Source organism: Symsagittifera roscoffensis, chromosome 4, assembly GCF_963678635.1.
Source record: "Symsagittifera roscoffensis chromosome 4, txSymRosc1.1, whole genome shotgun sequence".
NCBI classification, from domain to species: domain Eukaryota; kingdom Metazoa; phylum Xenacoelomorpha; order Acoela; family Convolutidae; genus Symsagittifera; species Symsagittifera roscoffensis.
In genome coordinates this window covers 39,945,178-39,971,268 of record NC_087065.1, presented here as the reverse complement: position 1 = coordinate 39,971,268, position 26,091 = coordinate 39,945,178, and the positions used below count along the sequence as shown (strand labels likewise).

Here is a 26,091-nt window from a genome sequence, read left to right as displayed (position 1 = left end):
ACGTTGATGATCTCAATCCTGTTGTTGGATATTGTGAGGGTACTCTCAAGGGTTGCGAATCTTGCCTTTGATTATGGCTGCTCAAATCCTGGTAGTTTTCGACATATGACGTTTTTTTTGGATTTTTTTCAAAATTTTTCTGAAAATTTAGATATAAAAAAATTTCACAAAACTTGAAATTACGATCTCTGTTGTGGGAATCTGTCAGGGTACTCTCAGGAGTTGCGAATTTTGCCGCCAAATTTGACTGCTCAAATCATTGTAGTTTTTGATATATGACGTTTTTTCATGATTTTCTCCGAAATTGTGATTGTAATGTAAGGTAATTCGGGTTTATGCATTCAAATGCTTCAGAAAACGTTCTGCAATTTATTAGTTCAAGTATAGCTTGAAAGCTCTTTGCAGGAAGTGAGTACTGTTCTGTTAAGTCCGTTTTGCGTCGATGGAGACAATTTGTTTCTGATTTGAACCATTTTAGCTAAATTACAAACCTAGGCACCCAATGCTTTGCGTTTTTTCCTGTTCAGACGGAATAGCTCGATCGACAGCCTACGGAATGAGTGAGTTGCGCAATGCCATCTTTGCAACTGTGACCAACACCTCAATCAGAGACATCGCGAGGAGTGTATTTGTTCATCTGCATAATCTAGACCTCCAATTCCACCTTGACAAACAGACAGGCGCGCTATCCAAAGCTATCGACAGAGGCACAAGGTGCGTTTAACAAATGAAATTTCTATTAAATTCAAAGTAAACATTTATTGTCGAGTTTTCAGGAAATTTGAGTATCCGGTTTTATCTTTGACTTTCGCAGAGCTGACATAATCTGGAACGACTTTCGATTGTTTTGATTGAACTAGTTCAGGTAACGGGATCAAGTTTCAAAAAAATGAGTGTGATACATATGATCTTGATTCCCATTTTGTCTTATACTCACGACTTCACATTTGTTTAGAGGAATCAACTTTATTCTGAGTGCTCTTGTGTTCAACATAGTACCAACAATCTTCGAAGTGTCCTTAGTCAGCGGCATTCTAGTAAGTTCTATTTAACCTGCAAATATGGATCATTAAAAAAATTGAAATCGCAATACTTTTGCTTGGATAATGTCGGGCGCAAATTTTGATTATTTGTTTATAATGCAGTCTTGGTACCAAAAATCTAAAGTGAGATAGTCAATGCTCTACATCTCAATTTTTTTATATGAGTCGTAGCCAAATAATTACACTAGTGATCAGCTTAGTGTATTATTATGAACCTTCTTTTTTCTAACCTAACTCGCAAATAAAAGTGTTCATTAAAAGTGTTCACTTATTTGGAATTTTTACATTGGTAATTGCATAGCATATCTGTTCTCTGCTTTATTTGTGGCTAGTGTTTGGTACCTATCAGCGTCTGTGGCTGAGTGTTTAGTGCTTGAGACGATCAGTCTCTACCTTACCGGTTCGAATCTCAGACATAGCCGGTTTTTTTTACTAATTCGAGGCTTATTTCTAATTTTTCTTCTTGCAATTTATGGAGCTGCTTCTGATCTTTCTTGCTAGTGTTTGCGAAGCGAAGCTTCGCCTCTGTGTAAAAAGTATGAGGCTGATTGTAATGGGCAAAAATTGAGTGGATGCAACACAGTTGCAGTAATGTCTTCCTTGAACAATTTCATTTTTACTCTTGCGACAAGCAAGGGAATTGCAACCGGGTTTCAGACTTTTTTTCGGTAAACAGCTTTCTTCACAGGCTGACTGAATTTGGTGATGACCATCTGTACTTTCTTCAACAAGCAGGCAAATAGATGAGCATGTCTGCGTTTCAAATGCCTGTTGTATTCGAAATTTGTTTAAATGTTTGCTTAAATTTTACAACGCGATTTCAGTATGTCATTTATTTTTTCGTTTTATTTGATCCTTTTCCTGTTTATTCGCTTGAATGGTTTTGACGAATTATATATCGGCTTGGAGGTCTCTTTTTGAGTTCGAGGAGCAAAAGGGGTTTTATCTTAACGTTTTGTAGGAGGCATAAAAATTTAAAAAAAAATTTTTTAATTAATTATTTTTCTGCCCAACTTGTCTGCTCAAGAATTGTTGGCTCTGAAACCAATTTCTAAGTTTTGTTTCGATGCTTCTTCATTATTCGATTGTTTTTTGGCTAATTTTTTGCAAAGGAGTTTAAGACAAAATCAAGACAAATAAAGAAAATTTTTACTTTGCTGCGCCTCTAAAAGTTCCAAGGTTTTTTCTGTGGGATTATCATAATTTTTTGAAGTAGCTGCCGTTGTCGTTTTTGTATCTAATGTTGCATGTGTTAGTTTAGTGGTACAACCTTGGGCCGGAGTATGCAGCCGTATCATTGGCCACCATAGCTTCATTCGTGGGGTTCACTTTTGCTACCACCGCATGGAGGACTAAGTTCAGAGTACAGATGAACAAAGCAGACAATAAAGCACAGAGCCACTGTATTGGTAGGACTCTAGTTCTGTTTTTAGGATTCTTGAACGTAGTAAATAGATTTATATAGGTCTAGCTGATTTTTTGTTGGTTATCTTTTCAGGAAAAAGTCTTAAAATTTGTTCACGCTCTAATTTGATTTTCCGCCAGCTGTTTTTTTTCAAGTTATATTTCAAGTTTAATTTTTTTGCTTAAAGGAATGCAAACGCCACAAGGAAAAAGGTAAAGGTCACAATAATCGAAAGCTTTTAGTTTCGAAAAAGGAATTTAGTTTTAGATTTTGAAAAATTTAAACTTTTGATCCAGTTTTTTTTTTTATAAATTATGTTAATGTTATCAAAAAAAGTGACAATCATTAATTGTTTTTGAAATTCAAAGAGAATTAAGGCCCCACATTTTTTTCTTAAATTTTCGATGATTTTGAATTCTACTTTCTGGTAACTTTTTTTCCAAAGCTATTTTCATTCATTTTGATTGATTTAGTTGTATGTTTTATTTTAGTATTTCGATATAATTTTTTGCTGATGGTTTGCGGCTCTAATGGTTTTCAATTCAGCTCTTGTGAAGGCTGCGAATTGTGTATGCAACCTCGCATTCATTACACGATTGCTGCGGAGTGTGTGAATTTTTTCAAATCTAAGTTGTATATAAAAGTGCTACTTTTGGTGGCTCTCTGAATCAGGATGCTGAATTCACTATTCAGAAGCATGTGCTGTGTCATTTGATAACTAATAATTTCAAACAGTTGACGCTTTTTATTTTTGAAATGCATGATTCATACAAACTTTGGTAATTTTGGTTGCTTAATTTGCAATTGAATGCCTGCAAAGGGAGTGTGGTTGCCTTAAGTTCATTACATTCCAAATTTTTACATGCCAAGTTTCTGTTTTTGTGCATTTTTTATAGCTCCTGAGTCTTATGCCGCGTTCCGGCTTCTTTGCGTAGCTGCAGCTTCGCATCAGAGTTTAGATTGTACTCGTGGATACTATATGGGTATTATATCTGTTTTTGTTCCGACCGTTGAAAAGTTGTCAATGTCGAGAAAAACTGTTTTGAAGTTTCTGATTTTTATTCTAAGTTCGAGTGAGTCAAGCGATCGGGTAACCTTCTTATGTAGAAATTGCTCGTTTAGGCCAGGAAAGCTTGGTTTTATTTGAAAAAAAACTACTTTTCAGAGCTTCATTTAGCGCTTCCTCGCCAAAAAATTATAAAACAAATTATAGTGCAAAAATAGAATTTTTCTTCTAATCGAGTTTTTCTCTTTTGTTCTATCTTCGCGATAAGAAGGGTAATGCAAACGGGTACTAGATGAACTCAAGTTTCTTTTTGTCTCGGGCACACTTGATCTGGATGTAACCAAAGCGTCTAGGGTAGCAAAGGTCCTGGGTTTGAGTCAGACAGGACTTGTTTTTTTTTTCGAATGGGAAACTTTCCGTTTTAAAAAAAGTTCCCGGCTTATTATTTGTCTGCTTATGTTTTGTCGGCTTAGTTGCCACATCGCAGAATTGTTTTTCTTTACCATACACAATTACTTTTTAGCTGTTATTAGTGTTTTGATTTTTTGTGCTGTTTTTACTTTTACCAACCTTGACTTCGTATATTTTTTTCGCGTAAAAACTTTATTCTCTCCTAATTTTTTCGGCGTTTATTGACATTTCTGAGTCATTTTAGAGGAGAAATAAATTTTTTGCTCCCCTCTGGATTGGATGAATTGCAAGGAATTTTGGAATAGAAATTATAGCTCGAAGTTTTTCATGAAAACAATTAAATTTTCGGCTCCACGAGAATTTACCCAAGTTTTGTCGGCTCAGTTGCTTTTGATGAATGTCTCTGGAATTGCATCGAGTTTTAATGTGAATCTGGGACTTCAATTGAGTTTTTTTGCTAATAAAACATCGTTAAAGACAAAATAGTGAAGTTGTTGTTCTTCGAATTTTTTCTTTATTTTGACACTTAGTGGCTATTACGTTTTTTTCCTGTTTCTTTGCTTGCAATGCTTTGTGTGATATCGCAAGTGGTAAGAAGTGTTCCGCCTTCATGTTGATTTTATCTTTTAGAATTAGAGTGTTGTCGATTAACCATTATTTAATTTCTATGCTTTTGTATAGTTCGTTCTTCCCACCACGCTCAAAAAACGACACTATGAAATCAAGTCCAGAAACGTCGCAACTTCGGTCGAACGAAGCCATTAGTTTATTGGGGTTTAAAAAGTGATGTTCTGGGAACAGTTAAAAAGACGAAGAGTGGTATGTAGGGAAGGACAGTACGGGCAGCTTGAGGGGATCTTGGGGTCAATACGATTCAGGTACATTTTCAGAAAGAGACAATATCCGGATCTCAACTGGAAAAGGGTTCTAGAGACACGTGGGCGGATTCTTCGGCGGGGAACTTCCTTCCAGGTGGTGTAAGGGGCAGAACTTAGGAGGTGGTCATCTGTTATGACCTGCCTAACTCTGTGAGCTTATGAAGCAATTTAAAATTTTTAGGGATGAAAGAACTTCGTTCACTAAAACTTCGTTTTGAAGAGCGTAAGAGTTTTAGTTTGAGATAGGATAATGTTAGTTTCGGGAACGTATAAGTCAAGAAACGAAGGGCGGATATTTCGAGATTTGGGATAATGATAAAAGAGCAGCGGATTTGATGGAACAAAATTTAGCACGGCAAGTTGCGACGCCATTAGATGATAGTGGTGGATCACATTTAAACTTTCAAATTCTAAATGTAAATGTTGAATTGCGCTCATCTTTGTGCACGCTGTAACCATGCGGCGAGCAGCATCTTGAACTGTTTGCAGTTTGCTAAGAAGTTTTACTGGCAACGTGGGACCAGGCAGGGCTCGCATCCTCTAATATTGGCTGTACTTAAGCTTTAAAAGCAACTAGTAAAGTTTCTTTGGAGATCCGGATAAAGTCTTCGGTGTCGATATCCTGCGCGCGACTTTTGCGGCTTTACGTTTGCAATGTTCTGCGAATAAAATATTAATTGTTTTGGGATGTTTCTTGTTGGGCAGTAAAGTTTTCTTCATTTCAGTATTTCAATTCAATTCAGTATTAAAATCTTTAATAAAAGAAGACGAAAGGCTCGCCGAACCTTCAAAAAAAAACAAAGGACCTTGAGGTACAGAATTTGTGTAACTCAGTGAGATAACTGGATAAGACTGATGAGGCCGTCGAAAAGTTGCTGGGTTGGACAAAAGGACGGAAGTCATCAGCGTAGGACTGCAGTTTTACATCGGGGGGCTACAGTGGATCATCATGGACGTAAAAATAAAAAAAAGTTTTGGGATAAGACTGATCCTTGAGGGACGCTCGTACGAACAGTCCCTGATTTTGACAGGGTGTCCTAGAACATAGTTTTTGATTGATGCCCACTCAGGTAGTTTTTCAACCGCCTAATTCGGCTTTCCGGTATATGGGGGCCTTTGTTGATAAAAACTACCGCTGATGAAAATACATTGAATGGTGGAAAGTGTTGTTGTGGTGGAATGCATCGGGCGAAAGCCATGTTGATGATCGGCTCTGGGTAAAATTTTCTTAGGGTTGGATGGAACAAAGATTTGAGATTTTTGTTTGGTTTCATAAGTGTCAACATTCTGGAGTTTTTCCAAAATTAGGGAATTTTATTCAAAGAAAGAGAGGTTAAATGTTAGTTGAAAATGCGATTGCTGTTTGTCCGATATGTTTAAGGTGGGCTGTACATAAGCCATCGGTTCCTTTTGTTTTTGAGGGTTTAGCCGCTTCGATTTTATTCTCGGTCTATAGAGGGTAAAACTTAGTGAGCCTTCGAGGCTAAGTTTAAGGGCTTTTCTGATAGTTGCTCTTTGAACTTTATCACTATTGTGGGTTTTCAATTTGGTGTATTATGTATGTGGTTGGTAAATTCTGTGCTAATTGCACAACAGCTGGCTATCCTCGTTGTTATTAAAAATTTTTGGCATATTTCGGTTAGTTTTCGGCTTTTTGGCAGTAGCCTTTAACTTGTTCGGTTTAGTTGCCTAACATTTTGTTTCTAACAAGTTCCCGGTTTTGTTTTTGAGATCGATATGACTCTAGCCGCTAAGGTTTGAATGCTCAAAATGAACCTTTTAGGGTGCTCTTGAATAAATGTTGAACTTTTTAAATTTTTTAGTTTTTTCTTCAACGAGAACTTCGTTCGAAGTCTTCTTTGTTAGTTCTATTGAGCGTCATGCTGGTTCAATCCTATACTTAAAATTGCAAATGGTGCGAAGCTCAGCTTCGCCTCGGTGTATAAATTCAGTTTCTCTTCAGGTTTTTAGGTTGACAGAACCATTGTAAGCTCGCAGAGAACTTGGATGTGATAAGTAGTAATTAAATTGTTAATGACAAAATTTGGCAATATCGATTACCTTCAACAAATTATTCGATCACAAAATTTAGGGTAATTAGATTTTTGACCGATATTGATTTATGACAACTACATGAGCAGTTTTAGTTAATTGACTTCGTTCAGATTCTTTGACTACGAAAGATATTGCCAACAATTTGGCATTAACTTTTATATTGCTCCATTACTGAAAGCGAAAGAAGTTATGATTCATTGATATCGTTGTCCCTGATTAGGTCCAAAAATTGTCTCGATATGTATCATTTTCTCTGTGTCTAGATTCGCTCATTAACTACGAGACAGTGAAGTATTTCAACAACGAGGTATTCGAGGCTGATAACTACGCCAAGATTCTGAAGAAGTACCAGGTGGCCAGTCTAAAGAGCAGTCAGTCGCTGTCCTTCCTCAACTTCGGACAGAACCTCATATTCAGTGTGTCCATGGCCTCCATGATGTCACTGGTCGCTCACGGAATCATACAGGGTATGTTGCACAATTAGATCAGTTTTGAGTTTGCTAGTAAAACATGAAGCTAACTTTTCAATGAAAACCTGTAAGCGAAAGCAGGGGTATTTAATGTAGGAGATTTTTTTTAGACACTCAGGTTTTCTCCAAACCTTTTCGGTACTTGTAGAAAAAATAATAGTTCAATGTGTGTGTGTGTGTGTGAAAAAACACACCTTGAAGAATTTTTTGAAGCAGTTTGAAAAAATGTTAAAATAGGTTTACCCAAATGCCACTCAAATAAAATGTTTTTTATCCCGTTGTCCTACTTAAAATGGAAATCGCTGAGATATAATGTAACTTAAAATAGGAAACTTCACTGTTGGAGATCTGGTGATGGTCAATGGCTTGTTGTTCCAACTGTCCCTACCACTTAACTTCTTGGGAACAGTGTACAGAGAGGTTAAGCAGTCCCTTCTGGACATGGAAACACTTTTCAATCTACAGAGAATAGAACCCAGTATAAAGGTTAGCTTTCTAGATATCACGTAATCAACCAAAAGCCCTCGCAGATCCTTAGCAGACTTGATATTTTCAATTCTGTATTAACCGGGGTATATAATTTGCGCGTTTCGTGGACAAGATTGTTTAACTTGCATAAAAAAGTGCTCGACAAATCTGGTATTTTACCCACTATGTAAAGTGTTAAAATACTTCCCGCATCAGTTTCGTTGTATAATTTGTGATTTCTTGGACGTGATTGTAAATTTTGCGTGATAAAATACTTAACCTATCTAGTATTTGTGCCACTATGTAAACTGTTGAAACAAATCAAGATCCTTTGCAGAAATGAATTTTCCACTTCGGTATCAATTTGGAGTTTATTTTTTGTGGATTTCTTGGACGTTGGTATTTAACTAGCGTAAAAAATGCTCAACAAATTTAGCACTTGAGCCACTATGTGAATTATTTAATCAAATCCAAGATTCTTCGCCGAAATGAATTTTCCACTTCTGTATCAATCTTATATATTTTCTTGCCTTTTTTGTAAGTGAATATTCAACTAGCTTAATAAACTGCTCGACAAATCCAGTTTTTGAGCCACATGGTCAATTTTGAATCAAATCCCAGATCCTTTGCTGAAGTGAATTTTTCACTTCTGTATCATTCTGGGGTATATCATTTGTGCATTTCTTGGACGTGAGTGTTCAACTTGCGTAATGAAGTTCTCCGCAAATTTAGTATTTGACTCACTGTGTAAACTGTTAAAATACTTTCTGCTTCATTTTGGTTATAATAGTTTGTGATTTCTTGGACGTGATTAGAAATTTTGCTTGATGAAATACTTGACCTATCTAGTATTTGAGCCACTAAGTATTCTGTTGAAACAAATCCCAGATCCTTTGCAGAAATGAGTTTTTTACTTCTGTATCAACTTGGGGTATAGTTTTTTTGCATTTCTTGGACGTGAGTTTTTAACTAATGTAATAAAGTGCTCGACAAATTTAGCATTTGAGCCAATTTGTGAATTGTTAAATCAAATCCCATATCCTTTGCCGAAATGAATTTTCCACTTCTGTATCAATCTTATATATTTTCTTGCCTTTTTCGGATGTGAATATTTATTTAGCTTAATAAACTGCTCGACAAATCTAGTATTTGTGCCACATGGTCAGTTTTTGATCAAATCCCAGATCCTTTGCAGAAGTGAATTTTTCACTTTTGTATCAATCTGGGGTATATCATCTGTGCATTTCTTGGACGTGAGTGTTCAACTTGCGTAATAAAGTTCTCCACAAATTTAGTATTTGACTGACTATGTAAACTGGTAAAATACTTTCTGCTTCAATTTGGTTATAATATTTTGTGATTTCTTGAACGTGATTGTAAATTTTGCTTGATAAAATACTTGACCTATCTAGTGTTTGAGCCACTAAGTATTCTGTTGAAACAAATCCCAGATCCTTTGCAGAAATGAGTTTTTTTACTTCTGTATCAACTTGGGGTATAGTTTTTGTGCATTTCTTGGACGTCAATATTTAACTAGCTTTATAAAACGCTCGATAAATATAGCATTTGAGCCAATTTGTGAATTGTTAAATCAAATTCCATATCCTTTGCTGAAATGAATTTTTTACTTCTCTATCATGTGGGTATTATTTTTGCGCATTTCTTGGACTTGATCATTTAACTAGTGTAATAAAGTGCTCGACAAATCTAACATTTGAGCCACTATGTGAATTATTTAATCATATCCAAGACTCTTTGCCGAAATGAATTTTAGACTTCTATATCAATCTTGTGTATATTTTCATTACGTTTTCTGGACGTGAATATTTAACTAGCCTATTAAACTGCTCGACAAATACAGTATTTGAGCCACATGGTCAGTTTTTGAGTCGAATCCCAGATCCTTTGCAGAAGTGAATTTTTTTTCTGTATCAATCTGGGGTATAACATTTATGTATTTCTTGGACGTGAGTGTTCAACTTGCATAATAAAGTTCTCCACAAATTTAGTATTTGACTCACTATGTAAACTGTTCAAATACTTTCTGCTTCCATTCGGTTATATAATTTGTGATTTCTTGGACGTGATTGTAAATTTTGCATGATAAAATACTTGACCAATCTAGTATTTGACCCACTTTGTAAACTGTTGAAACAAATCCCAGATCCTTTGCAGAAAGGAATTTTCTTTTTCTGTATCAATATGGGGTATATTTTTGTGCATTTCGTGGACGTCAATATTTAACTAGCTTAATAAAACGCTCGATAAATATAGCATTTGAGCCAATTTGTGAATTGTTAAATCAAATTCCATATCCTTTGCTGAAATGAATTTTTACTTCTCTATCATGTGGGTATTATTTTTGCGCATTTCTTGGACTTGATCATTTAACTAGTGTAATAAAGTGCTCGACAAATTTAGTATTTGACTCACTATGTAAACTGGTAAAATACTTTCTGCTTCAATTTGGTTATAATATTTTGTGATTTCTTGAACGTGATTGTAAATTTTGCTTGATAAAATACTTGACCTATCTAGTGTTTGAGCCACTAAGTATTCTGTTGAAACAAATCCCAGATCATTTGCAGAAATGAGTTTTTTACTTCTGTATCAACTTGGGGTATAGTTTTTGTGCATTTCTTGGACGTCAATATTTAACTAGCTTAATAAAACGCTCGATAAATATAGCATTTGAGCCAATTTGTGAATTGTTAAATCAAATTCCATATCCTTTGCTGAAATGAATTTTTTACTTCTCTATCATGTGGGTATTATTTTTGCGCATTTCTTGGACTTGATCATTTAACTAGTGTAATAAAGTGCTCGACAAATCTAACATTTGAGCCACTATGTGAATTATTTAATCATATCCAAGACTCTTTGCCGAAATGAATTTTAGACTTCTATATCAATCTTGTGTATATTTTCATTACGTTTTCTGGACGTGAATATTTAACTAGCCTATTAAACTGCTCGACAAATCCAGTATTTGAGCCACATGGTCAGTTTTTGAGTCGAATCCCAGATCCTTTGCAGAAGTGAATTTTTTTTCTGTATCAATCTGGGGTATAACATTTATGTATTTCTTGGACGTGAGTGTTCAACTTGCATAATAAAGTTCTCCACAAATTTAGTATTTGACTCACTATGTAAACTGTTCAAATACTTTCTGCTTCCATTCGGTTATATAATTTGTGATTTCTTGGACGTGATTGTAAATTTTGCATGATAAAATACTTGACCAATCTAGTATTTGACCCACTTTGTAAACTGTTGAAACAAATCCCAGATCCTTTGCAGAAAGGAATTTTCTTTTTCTGTATCAATATGGGGTATATTTTTGTGCATTTCGTGGACGTCAATATTTAACTAGCTTAATAAAACGCTCGATAAATATAGCATTTGAGCCAATTTGTGAATTGTTAAATCAAATTCCATATCCTTTGCTGAAATGAATTTTTACTTCTCTATCATGTGGGTATTATTTTTGCGCATTTCTTGGACTTGATCATTTAACTAGTGTAATAAAGTGCTCGACAAATTTAGTATTTGACTCACTATGTAAACTGGTAAAATACTTTCTGCTTCAATTTGGTTATAATTTTTTTTGATTTCTTGAACGTGATTGTAAATTTTGCTTGATAAAATACTTGACCTATCTAGTGTTTGAGCCACTAAGTTTTCTGTTGAATCAAATCCCTGATCCTTTGCAGAAATGAATTTTCAACTTTTGAATAAATCTGGGGTATACTTCTTGTGCATTTCGTAGACGTGAATATTTAACTAGCGTAATAAAATGCTCGACAAATCTAGCATTTGAGACAATTTGTGAATTGTTAAATCGAATCCCAGATCCTTTGCAGAAACGAATTTTCCACTTCTGTATCATTGTGGGGTATTTTTTGTGCATTTCCTGGACTTGAATTTTTAACTAGCTTAATAAACTGCTCGACAAATCTAGTATTTGAGCCACATGGTCAATTGTTAAATCAAATCCCAGATCCTTTGCAGAAATGAATTCTTTACTTCTTCGTCGTATGGGGTATAATTTTTGCGCATTTCTTGGACTTGATCATTTTACTAGCGTAATAAAGTGCTCGACAAATCTAGCATTTGAGCCACTATGTGAATTATTTGATCAAATCCAAGATTCTTTGCCGAGATGAATTTTCCACTTCTGTATCAATCTTATATATTTGCCTTTTTCGGAAGTGAATATTTAACTAGCTTAATAAACTGCTGGACAAATCTAGTTTTTGGAGCCACATGTTCATTTTTTGAATCCAATCCCAGATCCTTTGTAGAAGTGACTTTTTCACTTCTGTATCAATCTGGGGTATATCATTTGTGCATTTCTTGGACGTGAGTGTTCAACTTGCGTAATAAAGTTCTCCACAAATTTATTACTTTACTCACTATGTAATTTGTTAAAATTCTTTCTGCTTTAATTTGGTTTTAATAATCTGTGATTTCTTGGACGTGATTGTAAATTTTGCATGACAAAATTTTTGACCTATCTAGTATTTGAGCCACTATGTAAACTGTTGAAACAAATCCCAGATCCTTTGCAGAAATTACTTTTTCTTTCTTCTGTATCAATTTTGGGTATAATTTTTGTGCATTTCTTGGTTTTGAGTGTTCAACTAATGTAATAAACTGCTCGACAAATTTAGCATTTGAGCCAATTTGGGAATTGTTAAATCAAATCCTCTATCCTTTGCAGAAATGAATTTTTTAATTCCTCATCATGTCATCATATGGGGTTTGTTTTTTGCGCATTTCGTGGACTTGATCATTTAACTGGCGTGATAAAGTGCTCGACAAATCTAGCATTTGAGCCACTATGTGAATTACTTAATCAAATCCAAGATTCTTTGCCGAAATGATTTTTCCACTTCTCTATCTATCTTGGGTTTATTTTTTTTTGCGTTTTTTGACCGTGAATATTTAACTAGCTTAATAAACTTCTCGACAAATCCAATCCAGTATTTGAGCCACATGGTCAATTTTTGAATCAAATCCCAGATCCTTTGTAGAAGTGAATTTTTCACTTCTGTATCAATCTGGGGTATATTATTTGTGCATTTCTTGGACGTGAATGTTCAACTTGCATAATAAAGTTCTCCACAAATTTATTACTTTACTCACTATGTAATTTGTTAAAATACTTTCTGCTTTAATTTGGTTATAATAATTTGTGATTTCTTGGACGTGATTGTAAATTTTGCATGACAAAATTTTTGACCTATCTGGTATTTGAGCCACTATGTAAACTGTTGAAACAAATCCCAGATCCTTTGCAGAAATTACTTTTTTTATTTCTGTATCAATTTTGGGTATAATTTTTGTGCATTTCTTGGTTGTGAGTGTTCAACTAATGTAATAAAATGCTCGACAAATTTAGCATTTGAGCCAATTTGGGAATTGTTAAATCAAATCCTCTATCCTTTGCAGAAATGAATTTTTTACTTCCTCATCATGTCATGTGGGGTTTGTTTTTTGCGCATTTCGTGGACTTGATCATTTAACTGGCGTGATTAAGTGCTCGACAAATCTAGCATTTGAGCCACTATGTGAATTATTTAATCAAATCCAAGATTCTTTGCCGAAATGATTTTTCCACTTCTCTATCTATCTTGGGTTTATTTTTTTTGCGTTTTTTGAACGTGAATATTTAACTAGCTTAATAAACTTCTCGACAAATCCAATCCAGTATTTGAGCCACTTGGTCAATTTTTGAATCAAATCCCAGATCCTTTGTAGAAGTGAATTTTTCACTTCTGTATCAATCTGGGGTATATTATTTGTGCATTTCTTGGACGTGAGTGTTCAACTTGCATAATAAAGTTCTCCTAAAATTTAGTATTTGACTCACTATGTAAACTGTAAAAATGTTTTCTGCTTGAATTTGGTTATAATAATTTGTGATTTCTCGGACGTGATTGTATTTTTTGCTTGATAAAATTTTTGATCTATCTTGTATTTGAGCCACTATGTAAACTGTTTAAACAAATCCCAGATCCTTTGCAGGAACGAATTTTTTTTCTGTATCAATTTGGAGTATAATTTTTGTGCTTTTCTTGGACGTGAGTATTTAACTAATGTAATAAAATGCTCGACAAATTTAGCATTTGAGCCATTTTGTGAATTGTTAAATCAAATCTCATATCCTTTGCAGAAATGATTTTTTTACTTCTTTCTCATGTTGGGTATATTTTTAGCGCATTTCTTGGACTTGATCATTTAACTAGCGTAATAAAGTGCTCGACAAATTTAGCATTTGAGCCACTATATGAGTTATTTAATCAAATCCAAGATTTATTGCCGAAATGAATTTTCCACTTCTGTATCAATCTTGGGTATATATTTTTGCATTTTTGGACGTGAATATTTAACTAGCTCAATAAACTGCTCGACAAATCTTGTATTTGAGCCACATCGTCAATTGTTAAGTCAAATCCCAGATCTTTTGCAGAAATGATTTTTTTACTTTTTTTTCATGTTGGGGTATATTTTTTGCGCGTTTCTTGGACTTGATCCTTCAACTAGCGTAATAAAGTGCTCGACAAATCTAGCATTTGAGCCACTATGTGAATTATTTAATCCAATCCAAGATTCTCTGCCGAAATGAATTTTCCATTTCTGTATCAATCTTGGGTATATTTTTTTTTGCATTTTTGGACGTGAATATTTAACTAGCTCAATAAACTGCTTGCTCGACAAATCTAGTATTTGAGCCACATGGTCAATTGTCAAGTCAAATCGCAGATCCTTTGCAGAAATGATTTTTTACTTTTTTTATCATGTGGGGTATATTTTTTGCGCATTTCTTGGACTTGATCATTTAACTAGCGTAATAAAGTGCTCGACAAATTTAGCATTTGAGCCACTATATGAGTTATTTAATCAAATCCAAGATTTATTGCCGAAATGAATTTTCCACTTCTGTATCAATCTTGGGTATATATTTTTGCATTTTTGGACGTGAATATTTAACTAGCTCAATAAACTGCTCGACAAATCTTGTATTTGAGCCACATCGTCAATTGTTAAGTCAAATCCCAGATCTTTTGCAGAAATGATTTTTTTACTTTTTTTTCATGTTGGGGTATATTTTTTGCGCGTTTCTTGGACTTGATCCTTCAACTAGCGTAATAAAGTGCTCGACAAATCTAGCATTTGAGCCACTATGTGAATTATTTAATCCAATCCAAGATTCTCTGCCGAAATGAATTTTCCATTTCTGTATCAATCTTGGGTATATTTTTTTTTGCATTTTTGGACGTGAATATTTAACTAGCTCAATAAACTGCTTGCTCGACAAATCTAGTATTTGAGCCACATGGTCAATTGTCAAGTCAAATCGCAGATCCTTTGCAGAAATGATTTTTTACTTTTTTTATCATGTGGGGTATATTTTTTGCGCATTTCTTGGACTTGATCATTTAACTAGCGTAATAAAGTGCTCGACAAATCTAGCATTTGAGCCACTATGTGAATTTTTGATCAAATCCAAGATTCTTTGCCGAAATGAATTTTCCACTTCTGTATCAATATTATATATTTTCTTGCCTTTTTTTGTAAGTGAATATTTAACTAGCTTAATAAACTGCTCGACAAATCCAGTTTTTGAGCCACATGGTCAATTTTTGAATCAAATCCCAGATCCTTTGTAGAAGTGAATTTTTCACTTCTGTATCAATCTGGGGTATATTATTTGTGCATTTCTTGGACGTGAGTGTTCAACTTGCATAATAAAGTTCTCCTAAAATTTAGTATTTGACTCACTATGTAAACTGTAAAAATATTTTCTGCTTCAATTTGGTTATAATAATTTGTGATTTCTTGGACGTGATTGTATTTTTTGCTTGATAAAATTTTTGATCTATCTTGTATTTGAGCCACTATGTAAACTGTTTAAACAAATCCCAGATCCTTTGCAGGAACGAATTTTTTTTCTGTATCAATTTGGAGTATAATTTTTGTGCGTTTCTTGGACGTGAGTATTTAACTAATGTAATAAAATGCTCGACAAATTTAGCATTTGAGCCATTTTGTGAATTGTTAAATCAAATCTCATATCCTTTGCAGAAATGATTTTTTTACTTCTTACTCATGTTGGGTATATTTTTAGCGCATTTCTTGGACTTGATCATTTAACTAGCGTAATAAAGTGCTCGACAAATTTAGCATTTGAGCCACTATATGAGTTATTTAATCAAATCCAAGATTTTTTGCCGAAATGAATTTTCCACTTCTGTATCAATCTTGGGTATATATTTTTGCATTTTTGGACGTGAATATTTAACTAGCTCAATAAACTGCTCGACAAATCTTGTATTTGAGCCACATCGTCAATTGTTAAGTCAAATCCCAGATCTTTTGCAGAAATGATTTTTTTACTTTTTTTTCATGTTGGGGTATATTTTTTGCGCGTTTCTTGGACTTGATCCTTTAACTAGCGTAATAAAGTGCTCGACAAATCTAGCATTTGAGCCACTATGTGAATTATTTAATCAAATCCAAGATTCTTTGCCGAAATGAATTTTCCACTTCTGTATCAATCTTGGGTTTATTTTTTTTGCGTTTTTTGAATGTGAATATTTAACTAGCTTAATAAACTGCTCGACAAATCCAGTTTTTGAGCCACATGGTCAATTTTTGAATCAAATCCTTTGTAGAAGTGAATTTTTCACTTCTGTATCAATCTGGGGTATATCATTTGTGCATTTCTTGGACGTGAGTGTTCAACTTGCGTAATGAAGTTCTCCACAAATTTAGTATTTGACTCACTGTGTAAACTGTTAAAATATTTTCTGCTTCATTTTGGTTATAATAGTTTGTGATTTCTTAGACATGATTGTAAATATTGCATGATAAAGTTTTTGACCTATCTAGTATTTGAGCCACTATGTAAACTGTTGAAACAAATCCCAGATCCTTTGCAGAAATGAATTTTTACTTCTGTATCAATTTGGGGTATTATTTTTGTGCATTTCTTGTACGTGAGTGTTCTACTAATGTAATAAAATGCTCGACAATTTTAGCATTTGAGCCAATTTGTGAATTGTTAAATCAAATCCCATATCCTTTGCAGAAATGATTTTTTTTTCTTCTTTATCATGTGGCGTATGTTTTTTTCGCATTTCTTGGACTTGATCATTTAACTAGCGTAATAAAGTGCTCGACAAATCTAGCATTTGAGCCACTATGTGAATTATTTAATCAAAACCAAGATTCTTTGCCGAAATCATTTTCCACTTCTGTATCAATATAATATCTTTTCTTGCCTTTTTTGGAAGTGAATATTTAACTAGATTAATGAACTGCTCGACAAATCCAGTATTTGAGCCACATGGTCAATTTTTGAATCAAATCCCAGATCCTTTGCAGAAGTGAATTTTTCTTTTCTGTATCATACTGGGGTATATCATTTGTGCATTTCTTGGACGTGAGTGTTCAACTTGCGTAATAAAGTTCTCCACAAATTTAGTATTTGACTCACTCTGTAAACTGTTAAAATACTTTCTGCTTCAATTTGGATATAATAATTTGTGATTTCTTGGACGTGATTGTAAATATTGCATGATAAAATTTTTGACTTATCTAGTATTTGAGCCACTATGTAAACTGTTGAAAAAAATCCCAGATTCTTTGCAGATATGAATTTTTGAACTTCTGTATCAATTTGGGGTATAATTTTTGTGCATTTCTTGGACATGGGTGTTTAACTAATGTAATAAAATGCTCGAAAAGTTTAGCATTTGAGCCAATTTGTGAATTTTTGAATCAAATCCCAGATCCTTTGCAGAAGTGAATTTTTCACTTCTGTATCATACTGGGGTATATCATTTGTGCATTTCTTGGACGTGAGTGTTCAACTTGCGTAATAAAGTTCTCCACAAATTTAGTATTTGACTCACTCTGTAAACTGTTAAAATACTTTCTGCTTCAATTTGGATATAATAATTTGTGATTTCTTGGACGTGATTGTAAATATTGCATGATAAAATTTTTGACTTATCTAGTATTTGAGCCACTATGTAAACTGTTGAAAAAAATCCCAGATTCTTTGCAGATATGAATTTTTTAACTTCTGTATCAATTTGGGGTATAATTTTTGTGCATTTCTTGGACATGGGTGTTTAACTAATGTAATAAAATGCTCGAAAAATTTAGCATTTGAGCCAATTTGTGAATTTTTGAATCAAATCCCAGCTCCTTTGCAGAAGTGAATTTTTCACTTCTGTATCATACTGGGGTATATCATTTGTGCATTTCTTGGACGTGAGTGTTCAACTTGCGTAATAAAGTTCTCCACAAATTTAGTATTTGACTCACTGTGTAAACTGTTGAAATACTTTCTGCTTCAATTTGGTTATAATAGTTTGTGATTTCTTGGACGTGATTGTAAATATTGCATGATAAAGTTTTTGACCTATCTAGTATTTGAGCCACTATGTAAACTGTTGAATCAAATCCCAGATCCTTTGCAGAAGTGAATTTTTCACTTCTGTATCATACTGGGGTATATCATTTGTGCATTTCTTGGACGTGAGTGTTCAACTTGCGTAATAAAGTTCTCCACAAATTTAGTATTTGACTCACTGTGTAAACTGTTAAAATACTTTCTGCTTCAATTTGGTTATAATAGTTTGTGATTTCTTGGACGTGATTGTAAATATTGCATGATAAAGTTTTTGACCTATCTAGTATTTGAGCCACTATGTAAACTGTTGAAACAAATCCCAGATCCTTTGCAGAAATGAATTTTTTTTACTTCTGTATCAATTTGGGGTATAATTTTTGTGCATTTCTTGTACGTGAGTGTTCAACTAATGTAATAAAATGCTCGACAATTTTAGCATTTGAGCCAATTTGTGAATTGTTAAATCAAATCCCATATCCTTTGCAGAAATGATTTTTTTTCTTCTTTATCATGTGACGTATGTTTTTTGCGCATTTCTTGGACTTGATCATTTAACTAGCGTAATAAAGTGCTCGACAAATCTAGCATTTGAGCCACTATGTGAATTATTTAGTCAAATCCAAGATTCTTTGCCGAAATGAATTTTCCACTTCTGTATCAATATTATATCTTTTCTTGCCTTTTTTGGAAGTGAATATTTAACTAGCTTAATAAACTGCTCGACAAATCCAGTTTTTGAGCCACATGGTCAATTTTGAATCAAATCCCAGATCCTTTGCTGAAGTGAATTTTTCACTTCTGTATCATACTGGGGTATATCATTTGTGCATTTCTTGGACGTGAGTGTTCAACTTGCGTAATGAAGTTCTCCGCAAATTTACTATTTGACTCACTGTGTAAACTGTTAAAATACTTTCTGCTTCATTTTGGTTATAATAGTTTGTGATTTCTTGGACGTGATTGTAGATTTTGCTTGATGAAATACTTGACCTATCTAGTATTTGAGCCACTAAGTATTCTGTTGAAACAAATCCCAGATCCTTTGCAGAAATGATTTTTTTTCTTCTTTATCGTGTGACGTATGTTTTTTGCGCATTTCTTGGACTTGATCATTTAACTAGCGTAATAAAGTGCTCGACAAGTCTAGCATTTGAGCCACTATGTGAATTTTTTAATCAAATCCTAGATTCTTTGCCGAAATGAATTTACCACTTCTGTATCAATATTATATATTTTCTTACCTTTTTTGGAAGTGAATATTTTACTAGCTTAATAAACTGCTCGACAAATCCAGTATTTGAGCCACATGGTCAATTTTTGAATCAAATCCCAGATCCTTTGCAGAAGTGAATTTTTCACTTCTGTATCATACTGGGGTATATCATTTGTGCATTTCTTGGACGTGAGTGTTCAACTTGCGTAATAAAGTTCTCCGCAAATTTAGTATTTGACTCACTGTGTAAACTGTTAAAATACTTTCTGCTTCAATTTGGTTATAATAGTTTGTGATTTCTTGGACGTGATTGTAAATATTGCATGATAAAATTTTTGACTTATCTAGTATTTGAGCCACTATGTAAACTGTTGAAAAAAAAACCCCAGATCTTTTGCAGATATGATTTTTTTAACTTCTGTATCAATTTGGGGTATAATTTTTGTGCATTTCTTGGACATGGGTGTTGAACTAATGTAATAAAATGCTCGAAAAAATTTAGCATTTGAGCCAATTTTTGAATCAAATCCCAGATCCTTTGCAGAAGTGAATTTTTCACTTCTGTATCATACTGGGGTATATCATTTGTGCATTTCTTGGACGTGAGTGTTCAACTTGCGTAATAAATTTCTCCACAAGTTTAGTATTTGACTCAGTGTAAACTGTTAAAATACTTTCTGCTTCAATTTGGTTATAATAGTTTGTGATTTCTTGGACGTGATTGTAAATATTGCATGATAAAGTTTTTGACCTATCTAGTATTTGAGCCACTATGTAAACTGTTGAAACAAATCCCAGATCCTTTGCAGAAATGAATTTTTTTACTTCTGTATCAATTTGGGGTATAATTTTTGTGCATTTCTTGTACGTGAGTGTTCAACTAATGTAATAAAATGCTCGACAATTTTAGCATTTGAGCCAATTTGTGAATTGTTAAATCAAATCCCATATCCTTTGCAGAAATGATTTTTTTTTTCTTCTTTATCATGTGACGTATGTTTTTTTGCGCATTTCTTGGACTTGATCATTTAACTAGCGTAATAAAGTGCTCGACAAATCTAGCATTTGAGCCACTATGTGAATTATTTAGTCAAATCCAAGATTCTTTGCCGAAATGAAGTTTCCACTTCTGTATCAATATTATATCTTTTCTTGCCTTTTTTGGAAGTGAATATTTAACTAGCTTAATAAACTGCTCGACAAATCCAGTTTTTGAGCCACATGGTCAATTTTGAATCAAATCCCAGATCCTTTGCTGAAGTGAATTTTTCACTTCTGTATCATACTGGGGTATATCATTTGTGCATTTCTTGGACGTGAGTGTTCAACTTGCGTAATTAAGTTCTCCGCAAATTTAGTATTTGACTCACTGTGTAAACTGTTAAAGTACTTTCTGCTTCATTTTGGTTATAATAGTTTGTGATTTCTTGGACGTGATTGTAAATTTTGCTTGATGAAATACTTGACCTATCTAGTATTTGAGCCACTAAGTATTCTGTTGAAACAAATCCCAGATCCTTTGCAGAAATGATTTTTTTTCTTCTTTATCATGTGACATATGTTTTTTGCGCATTTCTTGGACTTGATCATTTAACTAGCGTAATAAAGTGCTCGACAAATCTAGCATTTGAGCCACTATGTGAATTATTTAGTCAAATCCAAGATTCTTTGCCGAAATGAATTTTCCACTTCTGTATCAATATTATATCTTTTCTTGCCTTTTTTGGAAGTGAATATTTAACTAGCTTAATAAACTGCTCGACAAATCCAGTTTTTGAGCCACATGGTCAATTTTGAATCAAATCCCAGATCCTTTGCTGAAGTGAATTTTTCACTTCTGTATCATACTGGGGTATATCATTTGTGCATTTCTTGGACGTGAGTGTTCAACTTGCGTAATGAAGTTCTCCGCAAATTTAGTATTTGACTCACTGTGTAAACTGTTAAAGTACTTTCTGCTTCATTTTGGTTATAATAGTTTGTGATTTCTTGGACGTGATTGTAAATTTTGCTTGATGAAATACTTGACCTATCTAGTATTTGAGCCACTAAGTATTCTGTTGAAACAAATCCCAGATCCTTTGCAGAAATGATTTTTTTTTTCTTCTTTATCATGTGACGTATGTTTTTTTGCGCATTTCTTGGACTTGATCATTTAACTAGCGTAATAAAGTGCTCGACAAATCTAGCATTTGAGCCACTATGTGAATTATTTAGTCAAATCCAAGATTCTTTGCCGAAATGAATTTTCCACTTCTGTATCAATATTATATCTTTTCTTGCCTTTTTTGGAAGTGAATATTTAACTAGCTTAATAAACTGCTCGACAAATCCAGTTTTTGAGCCACATGGTCAATTTTGAATCAAATCCCAGATCCTTTGCTGAAGTGAATTTTTCACTTCTGTATCATACTGGGGTATATCATTTGTGCATTTCTTGGACGTGAGTGTTCAACTTGCGTAATGAAGTTCTCCGCAAATTTAGTATTTGACTCACTGTGTAAACTGTTAAAGTACTTTCTGCTTCATTTTGGTTATAATAGTTTGTGATTTCTTGGACGTGATTGTAAATTTTGCTTGATGAAATACTTGACCTATCTAGTATTTGAGCCACTAAGTATTCTGTTGAAACAAATCCCAGATCCTTTGCAGAAATGATTTTTTTTCTTCTTTATCATGTGACATATGTTTTTTGCGCATTTCTTGGACTTGATCATTTAACTAGCGTAATAAAGTGCTCGACAAATCTAGCATTTGAGCCACTATGTGAATTATTTAGTCAAATCCAAGATTCTTTGCCGAAATGAATTTTCCACTTCTGTATCAATATTATATCTTTTCTTGCCTTTTTTGGAAGTGAATATTTAACTAGCTTAATAAACTGCTCGACAAATCCAGTTTTTGAGCCACATGGTCAATTTTGAATCAAATCCCAGATCCTTTGCTGAAGTGAATTTTTCACTTCTGTATCATACTGGGGTATATCATTTGTGCATTTCTTGGACGTGAGTGTTCAACTTGCGTAATGAAGTTCTCCGCAAATTTAGTATTTGACTCACTGTGTAAACTGTTAAAGTACTTTCTGCTTCATTTTGGTTATAATAGTTTGTGATTTCTTGGACGTGATTGTAAATTTTGCTTGATGAAATACTTGACCTATCTAGTATTTGAGCCACTAAGTATTCTGTTGAAACAAATCCCAGATCCTTTGCAGAAATGATTTTTTTTCTTCTTTATCATGTGACATGTTTTTTGCGCATTTCTTGGACTTGATCATTTAACTAGCGTAATAAAGTGCTCGACAAATCTAGCATTTGAGCCACTATGTGAATTATTTAGTCAAATCCAAGATTCTTTGCCGAAATGAATTTTCCACTTCTGTATCAATATTATATCTTTTCTTGCCTTTTTTGGAAGTGAATATTTAACTAGCTTAATAAACTGCTCGACAAATCCAGTTTTTGAGCCACATAGTCAATTTTGAATCAAATCCCAGATCCTTTGCTGAAGTGAATTTTTCACTTCTGTATCATACTGGGGTATATCATTTGTGCATTTCTTGGACGTGAGTGTTCAACTTGCGTAATGAAGTTCTCCGCAAATTTAGTATTTGACTCACTGTGTAAACTGTTAAAGTACTTTCTGCTTCATTTTGGTTATAATAGTTTGTGATTTCTTGGACGTGATTGTAAATTTTGCTTGATGAAATACTTGACCTATCTAGTATTTGAGCCACTAAGTATTCTGTTGAAACAAATCCCAGATCCTTTGCAGAAATGATTTTTTTTCTTCTTTATCATGTGACATATGTTTTTTGCGCATTTCATGGACTTGATCATTTAACTAGCTTAATAAACTGCTCGACAAATCCAGTATTTGAGACACATGGTCAGTTTTTGAATCAAATCCCAGATCCTTTGCAGAAGTGAGTTTTTCACTTCTGTATCATACTGGGGTATATCATTTGTGCATTTATTGGACGTGAGTGTTCAACTTGCGTAATAAAGTTCTCCACAAATTTAGTATTTGACTCACTGTGTAAACTGTTAAAATACTTTCTGCTTCAATTTGGTTATAATAGTTTGTGATTTCTTGGACGTGATTGTAAATATTGCATGATAAAGTTTTTGACCTATCTAGTATTTGAGCCACTATGTAAACTGTTGAAACAAATCCCAGATCCTTTGCAGAAATGAATTTTTTTACTTCTGTATCAATTTGGGGTATAATTTTTGTGCATTTCTTGTACGTGAGTGTTCAACTAATGTAATAAAATGCTCGATAATTTTAGCATTTGAGCGAATTTGTGAATTGTTAAATCAAATCCCATATCCTTTGCAGAAATGATTTTTTTTCTTCTTAATCATGTGACGTATGTTTTTTGCGCATTTCTTGGACTTGATCATTTAACTAGCGTAATAAAGTGCTCGACAAATCTAGCATTTGACCCACTATGTGAATTATTTAGTCAAATCCAAGATTCTTTGCCGAAATGAATTTTCCACTTCTGTATCAATATTATATCTTTTCTTGCCTTTTTTGGAAGTGAATATTTAACTAGCTTAATAAACTGCTCGACAAATCCAGTTTTTGAGCCACATGGTCAATTTTGAATCAAATCCCAGATCCTTTGCAGAAGTGAATTTTTCACTTCTGTATCATACTGGGGTATATCATTTGTGCATTTCTTGGACGTGAGTGTTCAACTTGCGTAATAAAGTTCTCCACAAATTTAATATTTGACTCACTGTGTAAACTGTAAAATTACTTTCTGCTTCAATTTGGTTATGATAATTTGTGATTTCTTGGACGTGATTGTAAATATTGCATGATAAAATTTTTGACCTATCTAGTATTCGAGCCACTATGTAAACTGTTGAAACAAATACCAGATCCTTTGCAGAAATGAATTTTTTACTTCTCTATCAATTTGGGGTATAATTTTTGTGCATTTCTTGGACATGAGTGTTTAACTAATGTAATAAAATGCTCGACAAATTTAGCTTTTGAGCCAATTTGTGAATTGTTAAATCAAATCCCATATCCTTTGCAGAAATGAATTTTTTACTTCTTTATCATGTGGGGTATGTTTTTTGCGCATTTCTTGGACTTGATCATTTAACTAGCGTAATAAAGTGCTCGACAAATCTAGCATTTGAGCCACTATGTGAATTATTTAATCAAATCCAAGATTTTTTGCCGAAATGAATTTACCACTTCTGTATCAATATTATATTTTTCTTGTCTTTTTTGGAAGTGAATATTTAACTAGCTTAATAAACTGCTCGACAAATCCAGTATTTGAGACACATGGTCAGTTTTTGAATCAAATCCCAGATCCTTTGCAGAAGTGAATTTTTCACTTCTGTATCATACTGGGGTATATCATTTGTGCATTTCTTGGACGTGAGTGTTCAACTTGCGTAATAAAGTTCTCCACAAATTTAGTATTTGACTCACTCTGTAAACTGTTAAAATACTTTCTGCTTCAATTTGGTTATACTAATTTGTGATTTCTTGGACGTGATTGTAAATATTGCATGATAAAATTTTTGACCTATCTAGTATTTGAGCCACTATGTAAACTGTTGAAAAAAATCCCAGATCCTTTGCAGATATGAATTTTTTAACTTCTGTATCAATTTGGGGTATAATTTTTGTGCATTTCTTGGTTATGAGTGTTTAACTAATGAAATAAAATGCTTGAAAAATTTAGCATTTGAGCCAATTTGTGAATTTTTGAATCAAATCCCAGATCCTTTGCAGAAGTGAATTTTTCACTTCTGTATCATACTGGGGTATATCATTTGTGAGTTTCTTGGACGTGAGTGTTCAACTTGCGTAATAAAGTTCTCCACAAATTTAGTATTTGACTCACTGTGTAAACTGTTAAAATACTTTCTGCTTCAATTTGGTTATAATAGTTTGTGATTTCTTGGACGTGATTGTAAATATTGCATGATAAAGTTTTTGACCTATCTAGTATTTGAGCCACTATGTAAACTGTTGAAACAAATCCCAGATCCCTTGCAGAAATGAATTTTTTTTACTTCTGTATCAATTTGGGGTATAATTTTTGTGCATTTCTTGGACATGAGTGTTTAACTAATGTAATAAAATGCTCGACAAATTTAGCTTTTGAGCCAATTTGTGAATTGTTAAATCAAATCCCATATCCTTCGCAGAAATGATTTTTTTTTCTTTATCATGTGAAGTATGTTTTTTGCGCATTTCTTGGACTTGATCATTAAACTAGCGTAATAATGTGCTCGACAAATCTAGCATTTGAGCCACTATGTGAATCATTTAGTCAAATCCAAGATTCTTTGCCGAAATGAATTTTCCACTTCTCTATCAATATTATATCTTTTCTTGCCTTTTTTGGAAGTGAATATTTAACTAGATTAATAAACTGCTCGACAAATCCAGTATTTGAGACACAAGGTCAGTTTTTGAATCAAATCATAGATCCTTTGCAGAAGTGAATTTTTCACTTCTGTATCATACTGGAGTATATCATTTGTGCATTTCTTGGACGTGAGTGTTCAACTTGCGTAATAAAGTTCTCCACAAATTTAGTATTTGACTCACTGTGTAAACTGTTAAAATACTTTCTGCTTCAATTTGGTTATAATAGTTTGTGATTTCTTGGACGTGATTGTAAATATTGCATGATAAAGTTTTTGACCTATCTAGTATTTGAGCCACTATGT

The 26,091-nt window shown here is 33.5% G+C and overlaps 1 protein-coding gene across 1 annotated transcript in view; it reads left to right on the top strand.

The window, feature by feature from the left end:
* The window catches only part of LOC134844156 (iron-sulfur clusters transporter ABCB7, mitochondrial-like), a 281,118-nt gene that overhangs the window by 223,896 nt on the left and 31,131 nt on the right, over positions 1-26,091 (top strand). Inside the window, exons 5-9 of the mRNA XM_063860696.1 lie at positions 528-714; positions 956-1,037; positions 2,305-2,452; positions 7,062-7,265; positions 7,597-7,754. Coding sequence (XP_063716766.1) covers positions 528-714; positions 956-1,037; positions 2,305-2,452; positions 7,062-7,265; positions 7,597-7,754 — 779 coding nt within the window. The remainder of the gene's footprint in view (positions 1-527; positions 715-955; positions 1,038-2,304; positions 2,453-7,061; positions 7,266-7,596; positions 7,755-26,091) is intronic.